This window comes from Lucilia sericata, unplaced genomic scaffold (genome assembly GCF_015586225.1).
Source record: "Lucilia sericata isolate MDLA Ls3-8-SP2 unplaced genomic scaffold, ASM1558622v1 Contig000776F_arrow, whole genome shotgun sequence".
In the NCBI taxonomy this organism is placed as follows: Eukaryota; Metazoa; Arthropoda; class Insecta; order Diptera; family Calliphoridae; genus Lucilia; species Lucilia sericata.
In genome coordinates, this window is record NW_023994771.1 from 121,621 (window position 1) to 145,383 (window position 23,763).

The 23,763-nt window shown below is 28.6% G+C and overlaps 2 protein-coding genes across 8 annotated transcripts in view; one reads left to right on the top strand and one right to left on the bottom strand.

Moving 5' to 3' along the window:
• LOC119608024 (carboxypeptidase M) overlaps window positions 1-23,763 on the top strand; it is a 141,585-nt gene that overhangs the window by 79,261 nt on the left and 38,561 nt on the right. For 5 of the 6 annotated variants that reach the window (XR_005231781.1, XM_037962243.1, XM_037962246.1 and 2 more), the window contains exons 2-4: window positions 8,596-8,827; window positions 8,888-9,220; window positions 21,175-21,362. Coding sequence is in view for 5 of the 6 variants with exons in the window: in XM_037962243.1 (XP_037818171.1) it covers window positions 8,631-8,827; window positions 8,888-9,220; window positions 21,175-21,362 (718 nt within the window). In the remaining variant the exon portion in view is untranslated. Of the gene's footprint in view, window positions 1-834; window positions 982-8,595; window positions 8,828-8,887; window positions 9,221-21,174; window positions 21,363-23,763 lie in introns of those variants that run through there. The other variant, XM_037962244.1, reaches the window with a different exon arrangement.
• The window catches only part of LOC119608032, a 50,684-nt gene continuing 42,278 nt past the window's right edge, over window positions 15,358-23,763 (bottom strand). The window contains exons 1-6 of one of the 2 annotated variants that reach the window (XM_037962257.1): window positions 16,838-16,974; window positions 16,354-16,416; window positions 16,178-16,282; window positions 15,928-16,109; window positions 15,715-15,868; window positions 15,358-15,643 (exon numbers count right to left, since the gene is read on the bottom strand). In XM_037962257.1, coding sequence (XP_037818185.1) covers window positions 15,501-15,643; window positions 15,715-15,868; window positions 15,928-16,109; window positions 16,178-16,282; window positions 16,354-16,416; window positions 16,838-16,844 — 654 coding nt within the window. In that variant the 5' untranslated portion in view covers window positions 16,845-16,974 and the 3' untranslated portion in view covers window positions 15,358-15,500. Of the gene's footprint in view, window positions 15,644-15,714; window positions 15,869-15,927; window positions 16,110-16,177; window positions 16,283-16,353; window positions 16,417-16,837; window positions 16,975-23,763 lie in introns of those variants that run through there. The other variant, XM_037962258.1, reaches the window with a different exon arrangement.

Sequence of the window (23,763 nt, forward strand, 5' to 3'; positions counted from 1 at the left end):
TTAACAATATGTGAATTTATGCATATGTATGTACATTAGGGTTTAACCAAAATTAGACCTCATCACTATGTGGTAGCCAGTAGTGTTCTGAAAACAAAAATTATTTTTCTCGTGCCATTTACATAGGTGAAAATACTCGGGAAAAAGTGAACTACGTTTTTGACATACATACATACATACATACATACATACATACATACATACATACATACATACATACATACATACATACATACATACATACATACATACATACATACATACATACATACATACATACATACATACATACATACATACATACATACATACATACATACAAACACATACATACATACAAAAGTAGCACTAATTGAATTTTTTTACCTTCTGAGGAAGTGATGTTTAACGACTTCCGAAAAGTGGAAATAATTCTATTTTTTCAATGTTAAAGATATATTTTTTATTCTTACATTTTTATGAGATAATAAATATTATTTTTGGGCTTTTGTATTAAATATTTCTATTAACCTTAATAATGTTAATATTATTTAGGTCAAATTAATTGTATTCAATAATACTACAATATCACTTCCGAATAACTTCCAAAAAAGAACATACAAATTATTTCCTATCAGTGTTGCCACAACAAAATTTTTTCTCTAACCAAAATTCGAATAAAAAATAACCAAATTAAGAAAAAAGTAAAAAAAAAAATATTTTTATTTGTTTCATGTGAAATTCTAGAAATGTCTGAGGTTGTTAACAGCAGAACAATGAAGAAAAAACTATATAGTTCATCTTAGAATTATAAGGAAGTGCTTCAGTAGTTCTTGAGCAACATAAATAATAATGATGTCATAATAGAGGCACTACAACGTATGGAATTGTATAATAGAGTGCCGGAATCCATTGAGAAGCCAAAGGATTTTGCGATGGAAATCGAGCGTTTGCTTATTTATCCAGAGGAAAATCATCCGTTCAAAGCCATAAATATTCAAGGTGCGATTTTTTTTCATTTATCCAGGGGGAAATCATCCGTTCAACTAAAAAACTAAATTTACAATGAATCTTAATTTTTGTCCGATAACTGACTTATAAATTTAAGCATAAACGGGTATTGACGTACGAGGTAATAGTAGAAAATCGGGTTAGAAAACATATATCTAACTAATTTTATAGAAAACATTACCCTGAAAAAATACCCCAAATTTCAAGTCGATACGATATATAGATCTCGAGATATATCACTTCGAAAATTAAAAACATTACCCGGGTATGTGGCTTGTGGTATTGACATAACGGTTAAACTTTTGAGAACTAATTTGTCTGTTTATCCATTCAATTTTTTATTTTATAAAAGGTTTATAAAACAAAATTTCCATACAAAATCTAATTTATAAACCGTTTATAAAATAAAAAGTTTGTGAATAAGGGGGTAAATGTTTTGATACAATGCACATTGGGGTCTCCTTTAAGTAAACTTGGCATAAAGTAAATATTTAGAAATGAGTTTTTTGATAAAAATTTAATATGCCTGGAAAGCTAAGACTTTATTCTATATAACTCTATCATTAGTTTTCCCATTTTTATTGTATAGGCCTTTAGATGATGCAGCAAAGTTTATGTTTTTATTTTTTTATTTTATATTTTTCAAGAAATTTTTTTAATTTAATTTAATACCATAACATTTTTTGTACGAATCTACCATTTAATATAAAATTTCTTAAAATTTTCTTTTTCGATACCAAATATACCATTGATATGTATGAAAAGGTGTTGTTTTAAATCATCTTTACAGCCAGAGACTTAATTATTAACGCCTTCTTAAAATGCAATTTTTTATAGATATTTATTTTTTTTTCAATTTTTAAAAGTGAAAAAGTACAATTTGGCCACTGATGGCCTCTAAGCGACCATATGCTAAAGATACTCTGAAATCTTCTCAATAACACCAAAATAAAAATGTTTGCCTCTTTTTGTCTCTGCGGCATTTACGCTCTCTTTTCTAACACTCTATGCTTTGAAAATATTTATATTTTATTTAAAATCTAAATATTGAATGCGAAATGAATTGATTTAAGTAATAAGTAAAATAGTAGAAACTTCGTATAATTCAAACTATAAATCTTTACTTTACACCACAAACCTTACCGTTAGCAATACAAATCTTACTGTCAAACACGAACTACATCTTACAATGGCTGATGTGAAAATATGTAACACTCTTACTAATACAAATTACACCCAATCGTGTTTTATTTGTAAAGCTCGTGTTTTATTTGTAAAGATTTCAACAATATTGAGAAAATGTTAAATTTACCCACAGTATGGACTCTCTATTCTACATGCGTGGATCAAATGTTACGAATGTTTATTGCATCTAGCATATAGGCTTCAAAAAAACGACTGGCAAAAGGAGAGTGTAAAGTTAGTTTGGAGGCCAATAAAAATAGAATACAGGAGGAATTTAAAAAAGAGTGTGGTCTTCATATAGACAAACCCAAACCTGGGGCTGGAAACTATAACGATGGCAACACAGCTCGAAGATTTTTTCAAAATTATGAGATTACTGCACGAATTACCAAATTAGACGTCGACATTATTAAAAATATTTATATAATATTGGCTGTTCTTTCCGGAAAACATAAAATCAAAATTGAGGAATTTAAAGACTTTTGTACGAAAACCGCAAAATTGTTTGTAGAAAAATATAACTGGTTTTGGATGTCACCAACTTTACATAAAATTTTAATTCACAGCAGCAAAGTTGTACAAAATTCAAAATTAAGCGTAGCAGATATGTCAGAAGAAGCTCAAGAAGCCACGAACAAACTATTCAAAAAAAAAAACCGAGAACAGAATTCCCGTAAATGCAGACGAATACAAAATATGAAAGATATTTTCAATTTTTTATTAATTAATTCGGATCCCTTTATAACTGTAAAAAGAACTTTCCCTAAAAAAAAAATTCAGAAATCTTCCAGAAGATGCATTAAATTTAGTCTTTCGCGAAAGTAATTAGGATATTTATAAATGTAATAAAAATATTTCTTAAATAAAATTTTGGAAAATTTTGTTTTGAAAATTATGCAAAAAAATTGCATTAAGTGCAACTTTTTCTTTTTTAATTCGTATCTAGAGGACTTCCTCTATCCATCGATACCCATAATTTATACCAAAACATTGTAGTTTAGTTGATGCCAAGTTTTGTTCAGGGAGACCCCACTGTGCGATGCAATGTATTGAATTTTACTATTAAAATGTTTAATATTTTATAAACTTGTTTCTAAATACACAAAATACTATATTTTGTGTCTACTTTTCATGAAGAAATATGTTAATAATTTTTTTAAACATATTGTGTTTAAATTTAAGCATTTTCTATAATTTTACTAATTTTCGTATCTATATGATACGAAAATTAGGAACAATTTGTAAAAACTTTTTGTTATTAAACAGACCTTATATTTTAATAAACTTTTAACAACAAAAATAAAGAAGAAGCGGCTGGTAGCAGTAATTTATTTAGGCTTCAACATTGACCGTTTCGGTTTAAGTATGAATAAAGATCGTATTTCATCAGTACTAGATGCGCCAGTCTCTAAAAATGTGTCGAAGATTGAAGCGTTTGTGGTGATGCTGAATTTATAATTTGTGGTGGTTCCAGTAAAGTTACGTGATAAAGTTTTGCGACAATTGCATTATTCGCATTTTGGGATTGCGAACACCAAAATCTCTATCTCGGTCGTATGTAGACCGTGTAAGATGAGCCAACCAAGTCCTGAGAAAAGTCCATTAATGCCGTGGAGGCTACGGATTCTCCTTGGTCTCGGCTCCATATTGATATTGCAGGTCCTATTAAAGCTTTTAATTTTCTTTTAATTATGGGTTGAAATATTTAATACAAAAAGCAGATATTTTAGTAAGTGATACTGTGGAAGAGTTTTAGGTTTTTATAAAGGCGAACAATATTAAACTTATTTTGACGGCTCCGGACCATCCGGCTTCAAATGGCCAAGCCGAAAATTGTGTTAAAACTTTTAAAAATAGTATTTTTGACCAATTTACGAGAAGGTGAAAATCTAGTTGAGATTATAAACACATTTTTGTTTAATTATAGAACAACAAAACATCGTACTGCCGGTGAGACTCCGGCTTAATTATTGTTACGCAAGGAGATAAAGATCCGCTGGACTAACATCAAGAATCATAAAGGGGCACGAAGTATTAATTTTGATACCGGTAAAAAGGTTTTTGTTCAAAAATTGCTGTGGTATTGCGCTATCGAGGTGTGATTTACCTTACAAAACCCTCAACATATGATGCAAGTTGATCATCTGTCAATCTAGTTCTTAAGCGAATTATAGTTTGCTGATATTTGTAATTAATAGAAATATTGTCCGTTCATATAAGCCTTGCAATCAAACTACACTTTAAATGGTTGATAGGGATCCATTCAGGTCGGTCACACATTTCGATCGAAATGGTTTCAATTCCGTATTATTCCGATTGATTTTGTTTTAGCTTCTCCAAATTCCGAAATATGTAGTTAGTTCAGAAAAAATTAAAATTATATTGATTTTATTTAAAATTTATTCTGTTTAGCTTGCCAAAACCAGAATAGTATTGTAGTATAGTTCTTTTTATTGAAACTTTACGAAAAAACTTTAATTACATACAAATTTCAATTCCACTTTATAAACTGAAAGTGGTTTCATTCCGAAAGAAATTTGTATTCACATCTAAATATATTACACATTTCCGTAAAGAATATAAAAGTGTGTATACTTTTTAAAAAGGACAAAGGAAACTCTTTTCAAAACAGTTGAAAAATATTAAATCGGTTAAGAAAATTTTGAGATATAATTTTTTTGGTCTGTCTAGTCAACAAAAAGCGTTTTTTTTCAATATCTTCCGATTTTTAGTGTATATTGAAGATTCTTAAAATGGTACTGTAGTCTACTCTACTAGACCTACCAACTTCACTAGGTCTCGCGATGAGTGTATTGATTTTTTGTAATTTTGTCACACCGTGTAATTATATCAAATATATTAGTATCTCACAAAAAAACGTCAAATTCTAAAAAATCAGTTTTTCAGCAATAAATAGCTTAAAAAGCACCTTTTAATATATAAGTTCGGAATTAAACATTTCAAAACAGTATATCTATTGTGAACAAAATTTTTTGACAAAAATTTCACTTAATTATAAGGAAAATAATTACCGGGAATTCGGGATTAAAAATTCTGTGGAATTCCCGTAAAAAACACTACCTAAAACACTACATTTTTATCGCAAAATGTTATTGAATATTTTGTTCATATATTATACATTTTTTACATTTAACGATTAATTTCAATTTTGTTGATGTCATCATAAATAAGGGTCCTCATTATATATTTTTCCTAAGTTTCATTTAAATCGGTTGAAAACAAAATAATATTTCACTATGGTTTCAAGAAAATTTCCCGATATTGCATAGCTTGTTTTTGACCTTCACATTTTATGGGTAAACATTATTGTTTGAAATTTTATATTCTGAAAATGTTTTGTACAATATGCATATTTTTTGAAAATTTTACGAAAAATTTGTTTCTCCGAAATTCTCAAAATTCAAATCACAGATACAGCTAATCTGTAAGAAATATCCAGCAAATTTTTACGACTATTTTATTCCCTTTTTTGTTGTCCATAATTTACATGGAGATTTTCTCAAAATTTCTAAAATTTGCTTAACAAAATTGTTAAGATTTTGAAACTGAAGTTTCGAATCTTACAAATTTGGTTTACGTTACCCAATTTAAGTTAATACCAATATATTTAATGGTTTTATTATAATATTTACCAAAATTTTCGTAGTCCTATCGCCTGATTTTTTTCCAGAAGGCATTAAGGCTTAAATCTAGAGGTGTGTAGATGTGAATTTTATTTTGATAATTTTTCTGAAAATGACTTACATACTTTAGGATTTATGCTTTTATGAAAGCAACCGGTGTCCGGTTAATTTTTCTCAATGTAGAGCGTAATTTTGAGTTCACAGCTAAAGTAAATGGTTATTTCGATAGAAAACTAAGTTCTTTTTATAGAATTTGATGGCTCTGCGGAAAACACTTTTAAATTTTTCATCAAAAATTATCAATATAGTCAAAATAAAGTGTGTAGTGAACTCATATTTACAAAAAATCCAGCCGTTTAGTTTTGTGCGTGAAAGGGTTAATCCGTTAATTCATAGAAATTATTGGGTTTATTTTAAATTTGGCATTTATTCTAACAAAATTTATCAATTAATCGATCAACGATTGATCATTTGAATACCCCAGACACTTGTGCCGACATGATTTAAAAAATGTCCACTTCAGAAGATTTTGGATCTGCCTCATCTCTAATTCCCTCCGAAGTATTCCGAGTTACTGTACGTGTACCTCGTTTTTGGCGTCAAAATACCAAGCTATGGTTTCGCCAGCTGTAATCCTAATTTGTAACTTCCGGAATTACTGCAGATACAACAAAATACCACACATTGGTTGGATCGACCCAGAGCAACATCCTAAACCATGTTAGTCATATTGTGGAAGCGCCCCCGGCAGAAAACAAATATAAAACTTTTAAATGTTCCATATTAAATGAATTTATTGAATCGGAAGAGAAAAGTTTTCGTCCACTTCTGGAAAACGTAAGTGTTGGCGGTAAAAAAAACATCCACACTTCTAAGTGAAATGCGTGCGTTGACTTCTGGCAAAGTTTCTGAAGAATTGCTCAAGACATTATGGATTCAACGTCTTCCATCTACGACAAAGGTAAAACTATGTTTAATAGCCGATAATATCCATGACCAGTATGATTCGGCAACATCAGTCAGCGCAGTTTCTGCAGATAATGATGAAATATTTTCTAACCTTAAAAATACAATTCAAGATATATTTTCCAAATTAGATGCACTTTCAATAGGAAATCGTAGCCGCTTCGAGAAATTTGTCAAGAAATCGAACTCGCTCTCCTTCTGAAAAATCATTTTGTTGGATCTAGAGCTACAAAATGTCGCCCACCATGTTCAAGATTTCGCATATATGCTTGCCGGTAAGAAAATATTTTCTAAAATCGACTTGGTTAAAGCATATTTTCAAATACCAGTTGAAGAAAGCGACATTCCTAAAACGGCCATTATAACTCCATTTGGGTTATTTGAGTTTACTCGAATGACATTCGTTCTTTGTAATGCCGCACAAACGTTCCAGCGGTTCATTAACAAAGTTTTACGTGGTTTTTCATATATTGATGATATTTTGGTAGCATCAAAAGATTATGAAGAGCCTGCGGACCACTTACGGCAAATTATCAACAGACTACGAGAGTATGAAGTGACAATAAATTGTGATAAATGCGAATTTGGTAAACCTGCTTTAAAATTTTTGCGATATTTTATTACTCAAGAGGGGCTGAAACCAAATCCTGGCATCTGGAATCTATTTACCCAAAACGACTTAAGCCGAATTCTAGGAACTTTGAATTTTTACCGACGTGCATATGATCGCGAACTACTAGCAGATTACTTTGGACTCAAACATTTCCAAAACTTCATTGAAGGGCATCAGTTCTGCATCTATATTGACCATAAGCAATTGGTTTTAGCATGTAAACAGAGATATGAAAAGGCATCGTTTGTCAGATATTTTGCCAATAATTATGTTGGGTCTAAAGTCTTCGATTAACCATGATCGAAATATTTCCCCCGCTGTATCAGTATATGGCAAGGAACTTACATTACCAGGTGAACTTTTAATAGATTTCAAAATAAGGAACTTTAACAATGAATGGATTAAACAACTTAAAGAAGACATGGATAACATTAAAGCCAAAAAGATTGCAAGACATGGTCAAGCCCGAAAGAGTAGCGAAAATGTTACAACAATATGATTTCGTGTTTATACGATATGATGGAGTTCGTCCATCTCTCCAACCTCCTTATAAAAAACCATTCCCTGTTATATCAAAAACCGAAAAACATTTGTGGTTGATGTTAATAGTAAACATAAGGCAATATCTGTAGATCGATTGAAACCCGCTGTTATTTCAAAAAACGGGGAAGAATTACAACATCGAGTACTTCGATCTGGTAGAACCGTACGAATAAATACCTGACGTTGTCACTGGAGGAGTAGTGATTTGAAATTTTGTTTTCAGAAGTTCTTTTATTTTAATTTTTGTTTTTTGAATTTATGAAATTGTATATGTATCTTTTAAGGTCCTAATATGTTATTTATGATTTATATACTGAATAACAAACTTAAACCTTTCTCACGAAAGTGAAAGGAATAAAAATTAAAATCATTATGCAATGTGCCACTGGCTTGAAATCTACTAGTTTTGTATAAAGCACTTCAAGGTGATTTTTAAAAGTTATAACCTTAGACACTACGCATATTGCATAAATCAATGTATTAAAGGCCTGCCCAAGACAACAATTTATTAAAATTGTTTTGTACCAAAATTTGATGCCCTGTTATGTTATGATGACGCACACGACAGAAAAATAAATAAATATATATATAAATATATAATACATAAGTAATTAGATTTTAAAGAATTAATTATTAATTTCATTTTATTTTTAGTTTAATAAAGACCATAAATCATATAATAAAGCAAAATGTTCCGGCGGACGACAATCGTATCATTCCTGGTATTATATACCTGTTATAAATCGAGTGCTCAGAGTGAAGCAATTAGCCCAATAAATACGATGGAATTAAAAGCAACATTATCTGAACCTCGAGCTTATATACCAGATGCACAATACTTGGATTTCGTTTATCATAATCATGAGGAGCTAACTAGATTTTTAAGGTTAATACTAAAAATAACATGTAAAAAGCTTCTATTATTTATATTTATTTATTCTTGCAGATCAACTAGCGCTCGTTATCCTAATTTAACAGCATTATATTCAATTGGCAAATCCATACAAGGCAAAGATCTTTGGGTATTAGTTGTTTCATCATCTCCTTACGAGCACATGGTTGGTAAGCCTGATGTGAAATACGTGGGTAATATTCATGGCAACGAGCCTGTCGGTCGCGAATTACTGCTACATTTAATTCAATATTTAGTAACAAGTTATGAAACTGATCAATATGTGAAATGGTTGCTTGACAATACTCGAATTCATATATTTCCCTCAATGAATCCTGACGGTTTTGCAGTTTCAAAGGAAGGTACTTGTGATGGAGGTCAAGGGAGGTATGAGAATAAAAAAATTGTACATTTATTTTTTTAAGTTATCAGTTTATACGCTCGTCTAAGTACGTAATACTTATTTCATAAATAATTTATATTGATTAGTTTAACCTGTCTATATTAAAATAACTTCAATAAATCAATGACAACTAGAAAATTTTTTTTGTAGGCAGGGTACGGATAGTAAATCGAATACAATTCGCTCACGAATGAATCTAAAATTTAAGTTTAAAAATTAAATTCGCGATAAGAGCAAAAACTTTAAAAAATCGGCTGAAATCTAATTTTTAAAAACTTCTTAAAACTTCAGTGCCGTTGCTTCACCTGTTAACGTTATCCTATCAGCATAATTTTATTTTGCTTAATATAATTAGTTTTGCAAAATTAATTTTTGTGGAGCCCTCTAATTTTGTATATCATTCAACCAAATTTGTTGTAGTTATAAATTTGTTAGGCTTAATTTTGCTTAATTTTGATTTTATATTTACGCTATATCCGATTTTTTTGTCGCTTACGTCTTTTTTGCCAAGACAAATTTTTATGATATAAACAACGTTGAAAAAAAATATTTTTTGGTGTATATCTTTTTATAATTCTCTTTTTAATTTAGATTTTGGGGTTAAAAAAAATTATGAATTTTTTGTTAAGAGCACATCACCGATATTTTGTTTGGGCATTGTCTAACATCTCAGAAGTACAATTATCTTCTCGTGAATAATTTTTAGCAAAACCCGCCAAAGTTATAGCGGTTTAAAGTTAACAGTTTAAAAAATTCCCAAAATTACGTTTTTACCTGAAACTCGAAATAACCCACAACGAAAGACCCAAAATACAAATAAATTTAACCCAAATATTTTAAATATTCGTGGATAAATTCGCTTTTTAAGAGTTTTTTCCAACCTCTTCAAAAAATATTATAATAAAACTAAGTACACAGTTTTTTATAAACTATTTAACATGATGAATTAATACATTCATTTACAATCATTAACTAAAAAATTATGCATTTATGTTTGGTAGATTAAAAATTATGAGGTTTTAATTTGTTTATGCGTATATTCGAATGCATTTTTTTAAAAATTGCATTAAATCCAGTTTGTATTTTTTCGAACGGCTTATAGATTTTGCTATAGACCTCATTAATAGCAACCTAAACGAATAAAATTTTACAGTTATTTTCGTTTATAGTCATCATTGTTATAATCACATTAGTGACATTGTCAATTTTATTAGATTTAAATGTCTCTATCGATCAATTTCATATAAAAATATTACATTATAGTCCATTTTTGATATAAGCACTTTTCACTATCCACTACTACAAAAAAATTTATCGTAAATTAACTAGTAACGGTCCAAATGAAGAAGTTTTTGTTAAAGAAAAACGATATTCGATTAAAGAAATTTTAAATTCAAATCCTCTAGCTAAAACATACTAAAATTATTGATTTTTTGAAGAATGTAAACAATATATGTATGTTTAATGTAATTTCTTTAATACCTAAACATGAATTTTAATTTTTTTTTTTTTCACAAAAAATTAATATACATATAAGATTTTCTTTATAAGATCATTGTGGCATATACAAAAAATTTTGTTTATAATCAATTTAGCGATATAGTCCTCAATTTGTGTGCAATTAAGGGTTGTGACTATAAGCGAAAAGTACTGTATTAATTTTAATTAGCGGAAAGAGTGTGCTTCACTATTTTTTCTTAAAAGAAAAACACTGCGTTTTCTGCACAAGAGAAACTTTTATGCAAATATTTTTGTGGTTAGCCAATAACTGCTTGTTTATAATTATCTTCTGCTTCCATTTCTGAATTTAAATGAGTATATAATACATATAAAAACCGTTAAAATGAAAATCTATATAAAGTTCGGAAATAAATTTAATACACATAGCCGAACTTTTTTCAATGCATTTAATGCATCATTGTCAGCTACCGATTAATGTTAAGTGTTACCAATTTTAATTAGTGGTTTAGGTGTGCTTCGTCGAATTGTCTTGTAACACAAGAAACATCGCGTTTTCAGCGAAAGAGAAATTTTGATGAAATTTCTTTTGCAGTTAACATATCCCAGCTTATTTACAATTAACTGCTTTTATCATTTTTAAATTTAAATGATGAATTAAATATTAGATATAAAAATTGCAATAAAAATAAGAAAATGTGTAATTGTTATGTTAATTTTGTGGCAAAATATTCGTTATTCTGATACTTTTAATAATAATTTAAAATTACATGTTATGTGTACAAGTTTAAAAAAAATATATACATATCTTTTAAAGTAAAAATATTTAATTAAATCTTTAATTATTTTCAAAATACATAGAGAACAGGAATTGGTTGTCAATTTTATAATTTTAATAAGAAAACAAATCATTCATCTAACTTTAATAAATTTCATTCTTAAAATCTTTAAATTTGATTTGTTTGAACTATAGTACAGTTGGCCCCAGAATATAGTTAAACCATTAATAAATATATTGTTTATGTAGCAATTGCTATAAAAATTCGCAGAAGTCAGTTTTATATACCTGTAAATTATGTTGGGAAGTATGACAGTTGTCAGGCAATATTTGACCCTATCCTCCATATATGGATCATTTAAGAAAATTACTTTATCACCATAGCTGACATAAAAATATCAGTATAGCAACGAAATTTGATGATGTTTTAGGATGGGTTCATATGCCCCTCATACAAAAATTAAGTTTACAGTTAATAAATCTTTCAAAAATTATGAAAGTATGATAACATTCTACAAAAATGAGATGTTTTCGAAACCAATCATTCGGTTAAATTCTATAGACCTCGGTCCACAATTGACCAAATCCCCCGTTAAAGGCCGTATTCTGAAAATCACACAGATGTCCATATTAATATATATACATGGTAGTACAATTCGCCATATATCGAATAAATAAGTAAATTCTGGTTGTATCGATTCATTAAGAGTCCATATATAGGTATATATATATATATATATATATATATATATATATATATATATATATATATATATATATATATATATATATATATATATATATATATATATATATATATATATAACAATTATACTCAGATATGTGGCATTTCATTCACAAACAAATTTAATACGTTAATTTGTTCAAAATTTTTCTATAAATTAAATATATTTTAAAAGAAAATTTAGACGTAACCGACACCTTGCTATTACAAAATTCATAAACAGAAAATAAATGTGTATGTACTTACATACGTCTTTTTTCTTTTTCTTTTAAAGTTGAAACTGATGGATCTATAGCTACGAAATTTTCAGTGATGATGCTTGTAGACCTAAATTATCGATTTCTATAAAAAACGAAAATCGAAAATCATGTCGCTTACGTCTATTTTGCAAAAAGGTATAAAATTCTATCGTAACTGGCTGACTGACTGATTCATCAACGGAAATTCGAATGTTTAGGGGGTACAAAAGGATAAAAACGGGTAAATTCGGTAACCTCATATCTCCTCAACTAGAAAATATTCAAAAACAGTATCTTTTAAACCAGTGAACATTAAAAAAATATTTTTGACTCCTTCATAACTTAACGAAAAATAAAACTATGAATTTAGTACTTTTTGGATATTCGGACGTTTAAGGGATGAAATTTGTACCTATTTTTGGTATTTTTTTTTTTTTCATAAAACATTGTTTTTGCTTTATTAGTTTACTAGCTATATCCAGTGTGCTTTGCTAACCTAAAAGCAACATGCATAAATAAAAAAACCACTTAACAATTTGGCAGATTCTAAATACAACAATTTTCCAGATTTATAATATGTTACATATGAGAGATGTCAAGCAAATTATTGCAAGTTCGCCAATTTCTATCTGTCGCTAATTTCTATCTATGTATCTATGAAAAATTTTAATAATATAAGAGTTTCCAAGAAATTTTATATTTAATTCATATATGTTGTGCCAAGACACCCATTGAAAGTCCGCCCGTTATTCTCTAAATGTTCAAATGAATATCAAAGTTCTTCATGTAAAATTTGAAGATTCTAGCTCTAATAGTTTCTCAGATATACGATTTTTATACCCTACACCACTTTAGTGGGGAGGGTATATTGGATTTGTGCTGATGTTTGTAACATACAAAAAAAATATTCGTCCTACCTTAAAGTATACCAATCGGCTTAGAATCGTTTTCTGAGTCGATTAAGCTATGTCCGTCCGTCCGTCCGTCTGGCTGGCTGTCCTTGTGCGCAAGGTACAGGTCGCAATTTTCAAGATAATTGGATGAAATTTGGCACGCACGCCTATTGAAAATGGTTAAAATCGGTCCATTATTTCACCTAGCACGCATAGAACAGAACCCCCCGAAAAGGGCTTCTGAGCTCATAATTATGTTAAATATACAGATATATCGATAAAATACGGCACAACTAAGTTTTATAGAAGTCTTGATGACCCTGCCAAATTTCATAAAGATCGGGCCCCATTTGACCCTAGCTCCCATACAAAGTCCCCTTCAGGAAATTACTTGAATGTCCCAAATTAACTTATAAACACAAATATCGCGATGAAATTCAGCACAATAAAATATTATGAAAATATAAATATATTCACAAAATGTTATCGGGCTTGGTCCATATTTGCCCCTAGCCCCCACATAAAGCTTCTTTCAGAAAATTAGTTTTTCATCCATAAATTGCTTAAATGGAACAAGGGAATATTGAAGATAAATGCTTTATTATGAAAAATAAATCACATTTAATATTCATAACTGGTGTAGGGTATCATATGGTCGGCCACGCCCGACTATACTTTCTTACTTGTTTCTATTTGATTCATGTGGGGCCTTCAAGCTCCCCAGATGAAAGTCCGCATTTTTTCCTCCAAAATATTCAGATGAATATTAAAGTAATTTGTGCAAAATTTTAAGAATCAAGTTCTATTAGTTTCCCAGATAAACTAAATTTTATATTTAATTCATATGAGAGGTGCAAAGTTCCCCATTGAAAGTCCGCCCGTTATACTCTAAATATTCAGATGAATGTCAATATTCTTCAAGTAAAACTTTAAGATTCTAGCTCTAATAGTTTCTCGGATATACGAATTTTTCTATTTAATTCATAAGGGGGCTTTAAGCCCCCCAGATTAAAGTCCGCTTTTTTTCCTCCAAAATGTTCAGATGAATATTTAATTATTTCATGAAAATTTTGAAGAATTTAGTTCCATTAATTTCCCAGATAAACGAATTTTTGTATTTAATTAATATGGGAGGTGCCGCTCCCCTCATGGATAGTCAATTTATTACCCAAAATGTTTAAATGGATGTTGAAGTTATTCGTACAAAATTTTAAGATTCTAACTGTAACAGTTTCCAAGATAATGTCCTAAATAATCATATTGGCACTAAAGTGGCCAATGACTCTAACTGTTATATTATCTCAAATATACAGGTTTAATATTTACTTAATATGAGCGTGGCTCCTCGCCCACTTTGAATTTCGAAATAAAAATTAGCCTATTACCTATTCCAGACATACAGGAATAAGCAGTGAAAATTTGAAGAAAATCGGTTCAGCCGTTTAGTAGTCTATAACGTTCAAACATGCAAACAGATAAACATACAAACAAACACACATTCATTTTTACATATATAGAAGATAGATACCCAGCAAAAAATTTTCCAAAAAGTAATCGAGTAAAGCAATTAAGCATTTTTAAAGAATTGGTTACCATTTGCATTACCTAATCGATTCTTTTTACAAGGCATGAGACTAAAGTAAGGTGTTTATAGGAACCGATTATAATTTTGACATGTATAAGGGATTCTAGCTGCTTTTTATAGAAATAGTTTTATTTTTATTTTCAAGAACTAGTTATTTTAATAAAAAAAGAATTGATTGTTATCGGCATTATAAGAACCAGTTCTGGATACCTTGTGTAGAATTAGTTTTATTTTTATTTTCAAGAACTAGTTATTTTAATAAAATATATAATTGATTCCTTTCTGAGTAAGAAGAATTACTTCTAAATAAATTTTAATAATTAGTTTTTTTATCAAATAGAACTACTTCCCGCTTAAAAATAATAATTAATTATTTTGATAATTAAAAAACAAATATTTTATTTAATTCATTGTAAAAAAGAAAACATTAACGATATTTACATATATAAATGTTCAGAAATAGAAATGTAGTTTTTATATAATTAATATAATTATATAATTAAATATAACATCAATAAAATGAGGAAGTTTTTATGAAATAAATTAAAAGTCGTCGTATGCTAAAGTTAATTTGAAGAATCTGTTTCATTGTCGAGTTTTTTACGTTTTAAGCATTCAAATTTAAAATGTTTATTTTTCGCTGCTTTAAAGGCTTTGCGAAGTTCCCCATAAAATTCTATCTCAGTACCACCTTCGGATGACGTTGCCACTAGAAAAGAATAAATATTTCAAAACATATAATTAATTAAACTAGTAAAATATTACCGTAAAACTACTTACGAAATAAAATATTGATAACCTTTTTAAAATCCAATAGCCGCTTTTTGCCTTGTATACCCCGAACATTATAATTTATGATTATATCCTTTGAAAATATGTTTGATATTCCTTTTTGTAGCCCTTTGGTACCCAAGACTCGCTTTACTGAAGATACCTATAGAAATAAAAAATAAATAAATATATACATATGTGGGTAAGTAAATAGGGACTCACAATTTCACTTTTATTCTCTGAATTTATCATTTTCTCAAAATTGTTTAATTCATCGTCAGATGATAATGGGAAAATTGTAGTAAATTTTGGTTCTTCAAAGTGGGACTTAAATGACGAGTTAAGAGCCACTATTTGTTTCGAAAGCACCTCACTTAAAACATTGTTTTGGTTGATTATTATATCTGAAATTATTAAAATAATGTTATAACTACAAACTTATTTTTATATGTATATGTATGTAAATATTTACCTTTCAATTCAGTAATTCCCCCAAATATGTTTATACTGATCGTATTCTGTTGTTGTAGTAATTCCAATATTTTGGTATTTTGCTCATTTTGCTGTTGTATCATATCTGAAGGAGACAATAAGATAATTAAAAAATTATTTTTCATTTCATTTACATAACATGATTTTAATACTTACTTTTTAATTCTACAAACATTTCTAATTCATCCCCTTGTTTTTGTGGCTTAGATTTGTTTTTAGCTGTGAAAAAGAAAATATTAATTTTGTTTAAATTTCATGTAAAGGTGTGCAGTAAAGGAATTAACACAAGTTTGTTTTCGAAAGGCAATCCTACAAGTTTTGAAGAAATATTTGAAATATTATATGTTTCTTCTGCACCCAATTCATTTAAACTTACTAGACAAATTCCTATTTCTAAAGAATTTATTGGATAATGAAAAAAATTTTTTGGATTTAAAAATGGTTTTCCTTTAAAAGAAGAATCGCCATAACTTAAGTTTTTCTTTTATGTTTAATTTAGTTTTTTTTTCTGACACACTAAAATTACTATTTAAAACTTCATTACTACCACTTCCTTCTATTCTATTTGTTACCGTCAAATTAAATAGTTTTTTTAACTTTTCTTTTTCTTTTTTAATGTTTTTATAAAATTGCGACTTACTCGACATATTATTTTTTTTATTTTTTTTCACTATTTAATTTAAACACTTTAATTTGTACACTTTTCTATCTGCTCACTTCAAAGAACGGCTTGTTTTTGATCAAAACAAGAAAAATGTGTATACATATTTACCAAAAAGATCCGTTAGAAATACTCTCACATAGTACAAGCATAAATTTGTTTTTGTTAAAAGAAGAATTAAATAACAGAGAACAATTTTATATTATTAGATTTCAACTTGAATTATTTTATATAAAGATGTAATCGAGATGATTTAAACGCATCTTATTTTAGATTACCCCGCAGCTTCTATTTTTGCTTGGAAGAAAGTGAGGGAGAAAATAAATAAAATAAAATGCAGAATTATTTCGGCTTTGCATTACATCAGAAAATATTACACATTAACTTAAGCAATGCCATTTTATTTCCGAATTAAGGTTTTAATTCTTTTTGTATTAAAAAGGAATCGAGTTAAACGAAACACTATTTATTTCAAATTGCCATCAACATTACCTGTTTCGTCAAGGGGAAGCGAATTTACAATATATTTTTTTTTTTTAAAACCAGTTATGCTTTTTAAATCTGTTTTACTTCTTAAGATAATATTCCGATTCAATTTTTGATTATTATAAGTGATAAAGTAAATAGGAATTTCAATAAAAATTATATAATTGGTACTAAATAAATTTAAGAATATATTTAGATACATATAGAATTAATGGAAAAATTAAATAAATATTTTTGCAAAAGAAGTAGTTACATTGCCGTCAAAAATAATCATAGTGGTAATCTATGAAATATATATCGAAATTTTTTCAATAGTAATCATGCATGATGTAATTGGTTATTTGGAATGTGTTCTCTTTTAAACTAGCTAGAAAGACGCATGTAATTAATTACATAGTGAAAATAAGAACACATTCTTAATTTCCCTTTAGAAACTAGTTATATATATGGTAATTTTTTTCATTGTTCATTGTAATGCAAATGGTAATGCAGAAATATAATTTGGCAAGCAGAAATGTAATGCATTAAATGGCAATGAGTTCTAAATGTAAGGCCCAATTTTTTGCTGGGTAGATATAGATATGAGTGTGGCTCCTCGCCCACTTTGAATTTCAAAATAAAAAGTAGACCAAGGAGTAAATGAGAACATATAAAAGGGGACTTTTTGGAACCACATTAAAAGCAAAAATAAATTACATAAATATTCAATCAGCTGTTCGAAACAGTGATGGTTATTGAGAGGCACTTTCTTTAAAATGGTTAAGTAGAAAAAGTACCAAAATTAAAAAATATATATGTATAAGTAATAGCGTTTAACTCATCAAGCGTTTTTTTCCTGTTATTTTTAAAATTATTTTCAACTTTTTTTTGAAAGTATTGAAAAATTTAAAGCTACTAGCACTTGCAAAATTGAAAGTATCGAGCTATATAAATTGCATTAAATACAAATCAATGATTTTAAAAATATACATTTCTAAACTAACGTCTGTATTTAATGAGATGGAGCTCTCAAATTTATACCATTAGAAAACCCAAATTGTTGTCTACAAAATTTTATGTAATATGAAGTAACGTTATATCGATATATTTTTCAGAAAATAGAGATAACGCCTGGTTCTATAATTATAATAAGAAAGTATTTTAAACAGTTTAACTTTGATCTGTTGGAGTTTGATACGTTATTAACGTGTTTTCTATAAAATTTTATGTATACACATTACTAACATCACATATGCATCCTAAGAATTTAAAAGGTAAACAATTTATTAAATTTAAGCATAATAATATAAAAATTCAAATTTGTGCATACAAATAAAAAAAGTATGAAAAAAGGAAATTTGTACCACAGTTCTAATCTACATACAAAAGTGCCATCACTGTTCTACAAATGTCACGTAAAAACGTTATAAAATTCTATTTTATACAGATTGAAACGTTACGGCTACATTTCGGTAAGCATTTTCATTGTCTTTTCTTAATCAAAAACGATCAGCTGACACGTTTTCTTACAGTTATAGTACGTTGCGCTTGGGTAATTCTACCTTAAATACTTTATTAAACACATTATTATTAAATACAATCAGTGTTGCCACAACAAAATTTTTTTCTAACCAAAATTTGAATAAAAAATAACCAAATTAAGAAAAAAGTAAACAAAATTATTTTTATTTTTTTCATGTTTACATTTGGACATTAAAATAACAAATTCATTTTCTGAAGTGGAACTTGTAACTATGTTAAATTTCGTCGCTAAACTGGTATTATGAAGACAGTTATGAGCGTTAATGTAATTTTCTGTACGGTCAATTATGGACCAATTCTCATAAAATCTGACAGAGATATTTTAGTTCCTTTAAAACTTGATTATGTTGAATATTGTTGCTATATTGAGCTTTAAAGCAATTTTCTGAGGAGACTCTTTATGAGGGATAGAGTCAATTATGTACCGATCCTCATAAACTTTGACAAATACATTTCCAATAAAACTTTTTATATTGAATTTCATCGCTATCGCTGCTTTTTTAAGCAATATAGTAATTTTCTGAATAGGGCATAATATGGGGGCTAAGTGAAATCGTTGACCGATATTTCGCATTTTCAATACCAATCAAACTGGGTCAATTAAAAATATTTTGGCAAAATATTTCAGTTTTCTATCTTGTTTCTTTTCGACTCTATCGTGTTTTCAACAATAAATATATGTCTCTTCGCGGATTCGTTATCAAATGTAATTAATATTTATTTTAAAAAATAACTGAGTTTTTAACGCGTTTTAGCGCAATTCAAAAATACTCCACATATGACTTTTTGGAAAACAATTTTAAATTATAAAATTCTTCCCATTTTATGTACAGATTTGGAGAGTTCGTTCGAAATTTGGGTTTAAATTATAATACCTGTTAGCATTACATTCATAACTTCAGCAATATTTGTAAACGTAATCTATCCAAATTATCCGACAAATTGACCAAAATTTAGAATTCAAGACGGTAAAATAAAAACTAGTGTACAACATCATCTAGAAAATGTAAATAAAGAACTAAAAGTCATGGTGAGATAGTAGAAGTCAAAGGTCATGAGTATCAAATCTTTGCATATATCGCGATTATTGTTCGTCGTACGAGTTTAGATGTTATTACAACTTTTGTATACAATACAATATCATTTTCCTTAGCTATGTTACTTAAAAATATCAGTTGATTGATACTTTAAAGATATTGTGATACAAGTCTACTAAGTACGTAGACTATTCCCACCAAATTCCATTAAAATCGAAATGCGAAATACAGCCTACTTCGTTTTTTCATATAAGTATCGCGAGTTCTTTACATAAAAAGTTCCTATAGAAATATTAAAGGAAGGACGGACGAGTTTGAATCGACCCAAGAAGTGATTTTAAGTTCATGGATGCACCAAAAGTAGAGAGAGGATTCATTATTCACGGTGTTAGATTGACTAGTGTAAATAAAATAATATTACGGTGTTGTTATGATTTAAATCAACTCATTTAATATGTGGAAAACTCATAGGTACTTTTGCTAAATCCTAACCAATTAAGATATCGAAAAATACCTTTGTGCACATCATAAGTATAACCAGTAGATGTTCAAATTGCAGTAATAAAAAAATTTCGAATAGTAAAAAAAAAAAATTCCACATATTACCAAAATTCAAAACAGCACGATATGTATATTTACATAGATGATTTAAAACTAGAGATAAAAGAAGTTTTTTTAATTTTATTTTTAGAATAAAAGCAAACAGCATTTAGTTCAATTGTTTGCAAAAAATAACCAAAACGAAAAAATAATTCACATGTACACATGGAAAATAAAAATAACCAATTTTGGTTAATAATAACCAAAGTGGCAACACTGAATACAATATTCAAATTTCTGACATAATCACTGGTGTATGGTATCATATCGTCCATAATATTCTTACTCGTTTTTCTATAATATTGAGGAATTTCTGCATCACCCTGATTTAATGAAAATCTATACTTTTTCGTTCTTCAACTGTTTTTGATTGCCTGTAATATTGAGACTAAAATCTTTTGATATTGCACATATACATATATATATATTTACAATAATGATATGTATTTTATTCCATTACTATCAGGGTAGCGAAGCACACTTGGTTTAGCTAGTTTTTAATAAAATCGCTAATTTGGGTCAGAATCAAGGAAAAGGCCGATATTTAATTTTTTTTAGTAAGGGGTGTTTGTGCTTTTGGGTGACGATATGTGCTACTTCACATAGAAATACTAAAATATAGTTGAAGTTTGTATAATTATTATTATTTTCGGTTTTCATTTTTTAATACAGATATAATGCCAGAGGTTTTGATTTGAATCGCAATTTTCCTGATTATTTTAAACAAAATAATAAAAGAGGACAACCGGAAACAGATGCTGTGAAAGATTGGATTTCTAAAATACAATTTGTTTTAAGCGGCAGTTTGCACGGTGGTGCTTTAGTAGCAAGTTATCCTTATGACAACACTCCAAATGCTAGTAAGTATATTTAGTGTTAATTGTTCCTACCTTCCAATGTTACCAATTTAACTATTTCATGGCTAAATTTAGCACATTTCAATCTCGTTTAATTAATTTTGCCATTAGATATTAAATATTCACAGAAAAGCTAAAATTTGTCGTTTTTTAAAGACTAGGTACCGAACCTAGGGTTCCATAGCTTAAAGCTACTTTCACAATGATAGAGTACTCCCGTCTGGAGTGAATTAAAAAGAGATAGTCAAATTTAAAATAACAAAAAGACTTTTATAACAAAATCGAAATTTCTTAAATAATTTTAAATTAACCTTTTACTTATAAAATATTTAAATAAATAGATATACATACATATTGTCACCTGAAATGCAAAAGGGCGTAACAACACTTTTAAAAATTTTACAGGAGAGACAAATAACTAAATAAAATGAAAATTATTGTTGTTAAAAAATCGAGTTTGGAGTTTATGAACTGGAGTGACACACCTTTTATTAAACTTTTTTGTTTTTCCTAATTAATTAACAAACACATAAACTTTAGTTGAGAAACTTTTTCTTAATTCTCTTTTAAAGTTTCCTTAGACCTCGTTCACACTGGGAATCTTTTTTTGGGAAATTTTTGATATTTGTGTGTGAGAGAAAGAAAAAGAAATAGCAACCATCTCTTTCTCTCACACACAAAATCAAAAGTTTCCCAGTGTGAACCAGGTCTTTATGTCCACACATAGAAATTTTTGTTTCAGAAAGTGCCCGTCTACACTAGAAATTTTTTTGGGAAACTCTTTTTACCCGTATTACGCCCTAAGTATTTCTAAAACTTTAAACATTTACATAAATAATAAATTTTTATCCTTGAACAAACAATAATCTATATAAATATAAGACAAACAATACAAATTTCGCCCCAGTTTTTCTCCTTTTCCCCCATTTTTTGGAAAGATTTTGCCAAAATATGTTCCAAATTTGAAGAAAATCGGTCCAGCCGCTTAGGCGTGATTGCGGAACAAACAGACTTACAGAGAGATTTTTATAAAATATATATTAGGATTTAAACATAAATGTTTTTTTTTTTTTTCAAATTGAAATAGATTTTGTTATTTAAAATGAAACCCCAGTTAACCGGTTTTTTCTGAATTTGAAAACCGGTTTTTTGAAAATGTCGAATAATCGATTACCCTAATTATGTCCTAACATTAATAAAGAACGTGTTTTCATGCAGTAGACAATTATCAATCAAAAAGTTGATTTTTAATTTTTTCGTTGTTACTCCTTTTTGCATTTCAGGTGGCGATATATTTTATAAATAGATAATTGAATAAACACTTAGTCGCAAAACTCTACATACGACTAGATCTTTAAAATAAAACCTAACATTTTATTGAAACGCCGCGAAATTGTTAAAAAAAATTTACTAAAGAAGGTAAAAAAGGTTTTTTTCTAAAACTAATTAACGTAAACTTAAAAATCATAATTCATTTATTTTAACTATGTTTATTGAAAATAATCATAAAATTCAGTCTTTTTTCTTACAGCAAAAGTTAACATTCGATATTATGGAGGACGTTGTGAGATTTTTATACATCTTTAATAGCTTGAATGTCCTCCTTTTGCATCAAAAACTTCTTCTTTTTGGCATCGAAAAAAATTTTCCCATTCTTCCTTTAGAATCTTTTAACTGAGAAATAGACTACGCGCGCCTATTTTTAAGTTTTTGCTTCAAATGAGCCTATAAATCCTCGATGACATTAAGGTCTGACCATTCTCTAACAAGTCCCGAGATTTAATATTTTAACACTAGACATAAAATCGTGTTTGTGAATGTCAATATAGCCATGACTATTCATGACTATTCATAATTCACCCCCCACACCATAACGGAACCACCACCATGTTTTACTGTATTGTATACGTTCTAAGGCATACCCGCTTTCTTCATTCTCTGGCTCGACCTTCGTTTCCAAAAAGGTTAAATTTACACTCATCCTTAAAAATGACTCTTTCCCAAAACGTAGAGTCATTCAAATGAACGACTTTGTACTGAACGGCATAGTCGAAATGCTTCTTTTTATTAATAGGTCTAATGTAAGGCTCTTTTTTGGCTATGTATGAATTCAGTCCTACTTTTTTTTAAGTAGCGACGTACTGTATCAGCATGGACATCAATTCCATAATCATTTTTGATATCTTTTCTCAATTCTACACTACTTTTTAAGATTTTCAATAACATTTTTCGCCTTAGTCTTTCATCAAGCTTTAATGGACGTCCTGTTCGTGGCAAACTTTCATAGCTTCCCGATCTACAGTCGCGTATAACGAATTCTCGGTTATTACGAACAATTTTTCAAGTCCCGATATTTTGGCAACTATTTTCACACAAAAAACATCCTATACAACGAACTCGATTA